Source organism: Pocillopora damicornis, chromosome 2 (assembly GCF_964200805.1).
Source record: "Pocillopora damicornis chromosome 2, jaPocDami1.2, whole genome shotgun sequence".
NCBI lineage: Eukaryota > Metazoa > Cnidaria > Anthozoa > Scleractinia > Pocilloporidae > Pocillopora > Pocillopora damicornis.
In genome coordinates this window covers 1,497,501-1,507,553 of record NC_142671.1, presented here as the reverse complement: position 1 = coordinate 1,507,553, position 10,053 = coordinate 1,497,501, and the positions used below count along the sequence as shown (strand labels likewise).

The following is a 10,053-nucleotide window of genomic DNA, read 5'->3' as shown; positions in this document are numbered from 1 at the left end:
CAGGCGTGCTAAACCTCCTCCCAAAAACATTAAAAAGGATGTTTTCAATGCGCTTATAGCTCTCAAAAAGGATCCGGACAGGCTCGTATTATCTGCTGACAAGGGTAATTGTGTTGTGGTTATGGACAAAGAGCAATATCACGACAAAGCTCTGTCTCTGCTTAATGACAAGAATACGTATGCTGTCTTAAACTCTGATCCTACCAGTAAAACTCAAAGAAAGTTAAACAAAATGTTGCTTGATTTGAAAAAAGCTTCTAGAATTAGTGACTCTACGTACAAAATGTTATGTCAACAGTAGTGACGGCTTATGTCCACGTTTTTATGGCTTACCTAAAATTCATAAACCGGGAATTCCTTTGAGACCCATTGTCTCTTTTGTTAATTCTCTGACTTATGCAATTTCTGGTTATCTTGCGAGAATTTTGTCGCCTGTTGTTGGGAATACTGATTACACTGTCAAAAATTCCTGCGAATTTGCGGATTTCATAAGAGATAAAACTCTTAACGCTTGTGAAGAATTAATATCTTTCGACGTTGTTTCGCTCTTCACCAAAATCCCAGTTGACCTTGCCGTTAAAGTTGTGGAGGAAAGACTCAGAGAAGATGCTTCCCTGGGACAAAGAACTTCTTTGCCTGTGGAGGATATTATTCATCTGCTGTCTTTTTGTCTCAAAACCACGCAATTTACATATATCGGCACCTGCTCTCAACAAGTTTTTGGTACAGCGATGGGTTCGTTCGTTTCTGCTGTCATTGCTAACATGGTAATGGAAGACGTGAAGCAAAGGGCCTTAGCCACTTCACCGGTTAAACCCTTTTTCTGGAAACGATATGTCGATGATGTTATTTCTGCGGTATCCGGAAATGAAGCGGAGCGCCTCTCGTCGCATTTGAATTCAGTAGAGCCGTCGATCCAATTCCCCCTTGAGCGTGAAAAGGATAGACATTTGCCCTTTCTTGATTTAAATGTGCCCAGAGGGGTTCAGGGTAATTTAGAGACAAGTCGCCCCATGTAAGGTAATCCGGATTCCGGAATCCAGGAAAAATTTTTGCTTGTGGAATCCGGAATACTGGGCTCTGGAATCCAGAATCCAGCTTTTGGAATCCAGGATCCCGCTAAAAGGGAATCCAGAATCCACTAGAGTGCAGTTCGCTCACGTTATCAATCGGTGCTCAAAGTGAGCTTTCAAATCCCACAGGATTTGCTTGAAACATCAATATGGCCGCTATTTGATTGTTTTGGAACACCTCTAAATAATGATTTGGCCGCAAGGACGTCCTGTGAGATTAAATTACTGGTTGTCATAAGAACAGCTGGAAGGTGACCTTGTAAAAGATACGCTTTAGTTTTGCTTTTAATCGAGGAATTTGTAAATTTCTGTGAAATTAATCTAACTGTTGACAACTTGGATGCTTTGCTTTTGCCCGCTTTCCCCGCCGGTTTTTTAAGCAAATTGGGCGCACGGCAAGCTTTGGCACCGGAAACTGCGCTACTTTTATCTGGCACCTAGGGTCGAGGTATCGACTTTAATACTTAATACTTAATACTTAATACTCTTTTCCTTTTCGACTCTTTCGAACTTTCTGGCACTTCTGACTCGCGACTTACCAAAATCAAAAATAAATATTCATTTTCCATAAATCATAATGAGAGCATCAAAAAGTAATATTCTCCTGATGACCGTGGAGGCATAATTGTAATTAGAAGCCAGACGAAAGCCAGGAACTGTCAAAACTGCACCAGTCACTCAGAGCACGTGGAGGAACACAAGCCGCAGTGTACAGAAAATTTGTAGTGTCTTTTTCAATACTGATATATCATTTGTTTATTCGATTTGCTCTTTCTCTAAATCTCGATACCTCAATCATAATCTATGGGGAAGCACAAGAAAAAGCAAAAGGCGGAGAGGGAAAGGTAAGTGTAACATTGTAATGATTCAATTGATTTTCTTTTCCATTTTCAACTAACTTAACCTCCAGCGAAACTTACAAAAAACTACTGAAAATGCATCTTCAGGAGCTCAAGAAACCGAAGAAAGAAAGACAAAAAAGAAAAATACACGGGTTCAAGATAATTGAGGTTTGTGGATTTTTGTGTATCATGAAACACTTTTGAATTTTTTTTCGGGGTTGCAACGAACAAACAGGAACGACGGAGGTTTTAATTACAAACTATGGTCAGTAATAATTTTTTCTAGGTTAGAGCGTAAATCGTCAATGTAGTAAAATTCGGAAGTTTAAAAGAAGTTGAAAGACTCGAAAAAACGCTTTGCTAAACTTGATAATACCCGGCCAATTGTTTGCATCTCATGGAACAACAATGTATTATGCCTCGTAAATGATGAAACGCAACAAACGCACAGCATGACTCGCTTATTAGCAGTGCTTTAGGCCTTTTGTCGTTTTGAGATCAGTTACGCTAGAGGCTTGAATAAACTGTGCTTGTTTAATATTTTATTATGCTACCTGGCACTGATCATGAAAATCGCTTACTTTGCGCAAAATTTCGCCCGAATTGTGATTCACACTTAAACACACACTTTTTCAACTTGAGAATACCTGGCCAATTGTTTGCATCTCATTGAACAACAGTGTATTACGCCTCGTTAAATGCTGGAACGCAGCGAACGCACAGCATGACTCGCTCGTTAACAGTGAGTTAGGCCTTTTGTCGTTTTCAGATCGGTTAGACTATAGGTTTGAATAAACTCTGCTCGTTAAATATTTTATCAAGCTACCTGGCACTGGTCATGGAAATCGCCTATTTTTGCGCGAAACAGCCTGCCAAATAGAAGATGCTAATGTCGTACTGCAGGGTGGAACTGTGCGGGTGCAAACTCTTTACCACGATAAGGATGTCGTTGCTGTGAGATTTCGCCATTCTGGCTGGCTACTCTCCTTCAAGACGTTCAATTAGAAGTAGATGGAGGCAATTTATTACGAAAGAAAGTGCAATTTCATTGGCTGAATGGCGATGTCTGTAATCGGAACTCACTCAACTGCATTCTAACCCGAGTTTTGGGATTCACTGTCGAGGGTTCAAGCATCACTCTAACGTTTGAGGGGAACAATAGGTTCTGCAGGCTTGCTAATGGTGACCTCGATGACGAAGATGTTGGAGATGATGAGGATCAAACTTCAGAGGATGAGAGAGCAGCTGGGGAGAGTGAAAGGGAAGTGTCGCTTCCAAGATTAGCAGGAGTGAGCTTATCAGGGCGACGGACCACACGTTTCCAATTATGATAAACTTTGAACAAAGTTATATATGGATATTTATGGGAGCCAGGAGAGGTCTATTTATAGGTCGAATGTTCGGCATTTAAACGTAAACTGCTTTCTTTGATATTTGGCATTTAGAATAACAAATTTAAGATTTCATAAGGCATCATATCTCAGTGCGACTAAGATAAGATATTACCCGATTTTAAGGTCCAGAAAAGAAAATAGCGGCGGGCCATCTGAAACTTTATAGAATCATTGCTCTGAAGGATTCATAGCTGACGTAATGCGATATAACTTGGCTAACCTTCCAAAGAAAAAAGGAAGTATAGAAAATGGAATCTGTTATTACCGTGTAAATGAAGATCTTTCGCGATTTTTCAAAGGTGTAAGCATAGTTGAATTGGTGTAACACCGTTTAATGCGCAATCTCGTCGAACATCATCGCCAATTACATCTAGGAAAACAAGCTTTTCTGTCCGCGATTTACCAGGGGTGTTAGTAAATTTTATTCCAGTTTAGATTTTTGCCTCAATACCATGGTTTTTGTTTAAAAGGAAAGTTTAAAAAGTAATTTGAGATGATAGGGAAGTATTTTCGAGCTGTTTTCTTGGCAGTTCTAAGTAGTCATAATTTAAAAAAATTGGCCATCTTTTCCAAGTCGGAAAAATGTTATGCTGTACCAGAAAAACTTTTTAGTACAACAGTTATTTACAAATTAAAAATGATAAGCAATGATTTGAACTATTAGTTCTTTGTTACTGTTAAATCACTGAAAGAACCTCGAGGAACCTGTATGAAAGAAATGCGGCCTGGCTTCTTCAGAGTTGCTAAAAGATGTGGAATTAATGGACATTGGACTTAAGAGACGCACAGTCTCAACAGTTATTCCTACAATAAAAATTTATCCCTTAATTTGCTGTTTTACATTTCAAATGTCATAATTTCAAGTGTCATAATTATCAAATGTTGTTATGGAAATATAAATGGACAAACATGCATTCACAAACATATCCTTCGATAGCAAAATCCGCCATTGAAGTCATTCCTAGAAAACGAAATGTGAAAATTAGGGGCAAACCAGAAACTAAAATCTGGAATCTTTTGTGTTTTGGAATCCGGAATCTGCAGCGGTAGAATCCGGAATCCAGCACCTGGAATCCGGAATCCACAACGAGGAATCCAGAATCTAATACTGTCCTGGATTACCTTACATGGGGCGATACCTGATGGACCGATCTAAATTTTGAGTGGAGCGATCTAACTTTTGGCTGGAGCAAACTAACTAGGAGCGATCTAACCATGGTGCGATTTAACTGGATAACGAATAAGGTGGCAAAAGCGAGCATAAAACGGCAGAGAACGCAGGAAACCACGAGTTTTTTTTTAATCTCACGAGTATAATATTCATATTTCGAAATATCTAGCTATAAATCGGCCATATTTCTTTTCCCAATTCTATTCGTAACAACACATTACGATTCTCATCGGTTCCTTGGGTAACCAAACACCGTGTCACACAACGCGCGACGCTTTCATCAATTAATCTTTTGCGTTTTCGCAAGGCGTGAGCTTGGGACGCCTGTGCTTAAAAGACTTACAGACAGAGTACAACAAATATGAAAATATGATAAGGACCACATAGCTTTGTTTGAGTGAGAGGTTGTCGACGTGGCTCTCTTTTCCAAAATACTTGCCACTATTTGCCTGCAAATGAAATAAGCGCTACTTAGACAGCTGAAAAGTTCAACATGTTGACAGATATCAGAGGCTTAGATAGGTATGAATATTTCCCGTGGTAAGACGATGAAAAACGCTAACAGAACGTCCTTAATTAAACAAGTGTAGTTAATCATAATTTATTTAGAATATATGCTTAGAATGCTTATCTATGCTTAGTAGCAGCGACCACGTCAAAGTTTCAGAAACCAATATCGCAAAAACCGACATTTATTAGGACATGTAAGAAAAGGAAAGGAGGCAGTTTTTTGTTTTTTTGTTCGCTATTTTTTTTTTCCGATTTATGACTCTGGACTCTGTCAAACGGTGAAATACAGAAACACCAACCAATGGAAAAATGAATGTGAATATGAAATAATTTATTGGAAGAAACACTGCTGGTCTTTGTTGTTTGAGGTCATCCAACGCGCAAAGCGCTTTCCCACGCACCAATCGCTCGTCAGCGTGCATGCACATCTTCCTGTTTTTTACTCTTATCCACTAGATACCAATTTGTAAATAAGATAACAGTAGCATTCTATAGTTTGCTGACAAACAGGCCTTGCAAACAATCTTCGATCGTGTCAAACTTTAGGCGACTCACATGGAAATAGTCGCTCTAACCTTCATTTTCCTCATGTGACATCTGCTGAGTTGTATTATATTACCAATAAAAATGTCGCTTCATATGATCATGTTTATTTTTAACTCACAGATGCACGCACAGTTCCCTTGTGGAGCCGCTATCATTAGTTTAACTGCCTTCTAATACGTGGTATGTAAACGAGTCAACAGCTACCCAAAGGTAAGTTTATGAAGTTTATGAACAAAAGAGTTGTTAAATTACTACTTTTTTTCATCTTCTTTGAAAAAAAAAAAGATTAAACAAAATTGTTTAATATAATACGAGTTACGACTTTTAAAGATGCAGAATTGAACCGATGTTTTGAGACTACTAGTGAGATCGTATTCCGTGAAATTCTAGTGGATGAGTACTGGTCGCATTGTTTTTCTAGGACATTACATACAGAAGTCTTAAATGCTCGTAATCGTTACCATAATTTACCATGATCAGTCTCAAATACGGCAAACATTTGAATCAGTCCATGTAAATGAACCTTTATTACGAGTCATCATACGGCAAAACACTTTAATTCAAATTTTAAGTCCTAAGTTAAACGAATCTAGTTTTGAGGTGAAGTTTCTCCAGTCGTACACAGCAAGATCAATCTCAGTAAAGCGTAATTTACCCGCTGTATTGCAATCTTAAACTGCGTCTGCTTTTTTCTCCAAAAGATTATCATTAGCATAGTATTCATCATTTGCCTGAGATGAATCATTCTCTAGTCTAACGACTGACTATGAACGTGACATGGTTTTATTTTTTCATGACAATTTGTCACTGTCGCGCATCAGTCATTTCAAATAAGTCGTCTGGAGTGTATCGTGTTTACCCACTAAATTCGAAATTTCAATTTTGTCGCCAGCATTCTCATGCTGAAAAATGAAAAATGTATTTTTAAAATGGACATTGTGATAAGCTTATGGCTTATTTCCAAGAGACAAATGCCTTACCTCGCTAACGATTAACGTTTCGGACATTATTCCTTCAATATGAAAAAAATTATTATTTCAACTTCCACCATATTTTCATTACTACGGTGGCCAAACGTATGCATCCGTATGATGGAGAAAAAATTGGAGAGGTCAACTTTTGGCCTCTACGAATAACAAACTAATACCAATGTGAAATTTACCACAGTCGTCATAATATTCCATTTTAAAAACGAAACTCAGATGGAGTGGAAAAACTGGCAGTGAATCCTAGTACAGTTTGGACAGGCTATTTTATTACGTTCTTTTAATCTGAATTTTTTTAAAATTAAGTGTAATCCTTAAAGTTTCAATGACTGTATGTTCTCGCGCTTAACAGACTTCCTTGCGGCCTTCGTTTGCTCTTAGCCTTAAAAAAAGTGACGTTCCTTTCGTGAATCTCCAGTACAATGTGAGCTAATTGTATTATATGGGTTCAGAAAGTATTCCTCTCCAATTTATATAAGAGCGCTGAATCATCACGAGCTGCCTTAAATGCTGCATAAATTTCCTTAAGATGTCAGAGAAAGCAGGTGACAAATACATGTCGTCACTCTTTGATCTTGGAAGATTTCGAAATTTGCATGATGAATAACATTTAGATCGAAGTTTCGGGTGAATTATGTCACGATTAAATCATTCCTGCGTTTATCTGAAATTGAAAACTTGCCAGAAAAATTTGATTTATACCGGAAAGCAGAAGCTGGGAAGCTCGAATCAAACTGTTGTCCCTGATAATGACGTTTTGACAAACGCAACAGACGTTTTTCTCTAATAGGAGTCTCCGCTAGTCAGATCAAATAAGATCATCCACTCGCATAAATTGAGTCTAGCGGTACTTGTATAGACCTCAAGATTTGGCGACTTCGGTTTTTGTGTAAAAGCTATCAAAATAACCGAATTATGTATCAGGAAACGTCAACGTTAACGTATAAAAAACGTCAACATCAAAGTAAGCGGTCAGATAACAAATGATACACTGTGGAAGTAAGGTGAGGTATTTTTTTTTTTGAGAATTTGACGTATTTTGTTTATTCCTGAGGGCGGTCGTAAATATGCCCATACAAACTCTTATAATTCCGCCATGACTGTTATTGCGCAAGATGATCATGTCACAGCTGGAGCTTGGGCCGCTTATGATTCACCCTGATCAACCCGCATGGCACAAAGTTCCTCACAAGCCGAATAATTCTGTATTCTTATGATACGTTCTGTTGGAATTTCTTTTTAACTTAGTGCGGAAGGTCATTATCAACATGGACAATTAACTTAAGTGCACGATGCATGTTACAACGTAACACCTTCAAGATTAGCTGAATTGAACTCAAGTTTTCAGCTTGGATTTTGTTTGTCACTGTTGACGATTGTACCCGCGAATTGAAGGTCCCTGCAAATGAATTGCTGGGTTATGAAAAGACGCAGATCTTGTTTTGAGATAAAAAGCTGCTGAAACGAACCGATAAAAATAACGTAAGGAAATGATTTTTGGGAGGAAGGCGTTCCGATATTACCTTTGGGCTATAGTTTTGTGTAAAAAAAGCAAAATTGTTAACTTATATTATTCTTTTTTTCTTCTCCTTCTTAACTACTGGAGCGCATGAATTTAGGTCATACTTATTTTCAGTTTAAAATAATCCAGCCTGCAGGTCACTTGAAACATCAAACTACCAAATTGTCAGCGTTTCATGATGATGAATAACTTTTGGCTTCGAGAAGCGTCGACGTGTTTAGTACTGTTAACTCTTACCGGCGCTTTATGGAAACTTCCATTCGTCAGAGGCGAAACATGCAGACCCAATATTAAAGGTAAGTAATTTTAAGTACTTTTAAACGTTCTGGTTAAAGACCATGTAAATATGAGTAGATATGTCTTGTATGTATTTAAATATTTATGTATTCGTGTAATTATGTATGTATGAATGTGTGTATGTATGTAGAAATCTATCTATTTTATCTAACTATCTATTTACGTGTTTATACATTAAATCCCCTGAAGAGGGATCTAATCACGAAACAGGCTTGTCGAGATAAAGCGTTGTCCCTTTGTTTTTTCCATAACCTTTGTAACGGAAAAAGAAAATTTGTTTATATTTCATATATCTCCTCGCAATGCAACATTTTTCAGAACGGCTGTATATATAAATAGGGATAATCGTTTTAATTTTATCCCTCTCGCAGAGAAACCCGTGGTCACCATATCTTCAAGTCCAGATAACAACATTTTCCCCATTGGTGCCTCCATAATCCTGACTTGCGAAGCGAGGCCAAGAGCGGAAGATAATACACAAATAAGTAGATGGGTCAAGTACATCCGGTGGTACGGTCCACAGAGTAATGAAGTTGAAGCTCAGTGCCAGCAACCTGATAAAAAAAATCGTGAAAAAAAATACAGCTGCCAATTGGTGCTTACAAATCTGACAGTTGACAAATTTGGCAACTACACTTGCCAATCAGGCAATGATTACCCAAATCACTGCACAAGGAAATCATTTGATATAAGGATCCAAGGTAAGCAAATCAGGCTTAGTATGCCCCTAATGGAAGGTACACATACTACGTTCTGTTATGTAAAGGTGGGTGCCGTGCATTCAGTTTTGTTGCGATTGAAATAATTAGAATCTAAAAAAAACCTTTGAGGTGGGCAGATAAGCAAGTCCAAAACATAGTAGGTATAGCTTATCGGTGAAGGAAAGTTCCGCAGAGTTCATTTTTTCGGCGGTTGGCTAACAGGGCACGAAAAGCGACAATCAAAAAAGAAATTCTACAAGTAGAAAACGAATAACTTAACTGCTTTTGTAATAAGTGACAAAAAGTGGGTTTACTGCAAAACGAAAAATTTAAACAGGAGCATTCACTGCTCTCATGCACATTTTACTACATGATATGAGCAGGTGATTCTCACCGATGCGATTCTAGATCTGTAAACCATAAATAAACTAATGAATGCATTTTATCAGTGATGCTTTGTGATAAGAAAAAAAATAAACTTATAGTAATAAAAGGAAAAAAAATGCAGACGTACCTACTCCGGTAAGGGACACTATGCCTTAAAATGTTCTCTCCGAACACAAGAATATGACCATAAAGGGGTGGTCAGCAAAGTCTAGATAAAGTCTAGATGCAACTGATATTCCTGTATTGTAAATACAGGAATATGCAAAACCAGATTATCTCAGTGATAACAGGGAATATTTATTGCAATGTACTTTTTTTCTCAGGTGCTGCGCTTAAGTTAATAGGAGTTCCTCGGAACCAAAGTGCTGATATAGGGGCCAATGTAACTTTCAACTGCACCGCCTCAGGTTTCCCTAAACCAACCATATCATGGATCAAGAACAATAATTCATCTGCCTTACAGCCCAACCTGAGGGTAAAATTCATTAACAGTACTATGGACGATAAAAGCATTCAAAGCCAGCTGCTGTTAATTATTGGAGTGAAGATGGAAGATTTTGGAAAATATCAATGTAAGGCAGAAAGCGTCGTTGGAAAAAATTTGTCATTGCCAGGGTTCTTAAC

At 37.9% G+C, this 10,053-nt stretch overlaps 1 protein-coding gene across 2 annotated transcripts in view; it reads left to right on the top strand.

The window, feature by feature from the left end:
* Positions 1-5,647: 5,647 nt before the first annotated feature.
* Positions 5,648-10,053, top strand: part of LOC113680742 (fibroblast growth factor receptor 4) — a 16,229-nt gene continuing 11,823 nt past the window's right edge. For both annotated transcript variants that reach the window (XM_089195004.1, XM_089195003.1), the window contains exons 1-4: positions 5,648-5,746; positions 8,174-8,340; positions 8,713-9,042; positions 9,753-10,053. The exon at positions 9,753-10,053 is cut by the window's right edge and continues 14 nt beyond it. In XM_089195004.1, the coding sequence (XP_089051130.1) occupies positions 8,220-8,340; positions 8,713-9,042; positions 9,753-10,053 (752 nt within the window). In that variant the 5' untranslated portion in view covers positions 5,648-5,746; positions 8,174-8,219. The remainder of the gene's footprint in view (positions 5,747-8,173; positions 8,341-8,712; positions 9,043-9,752) is intronic.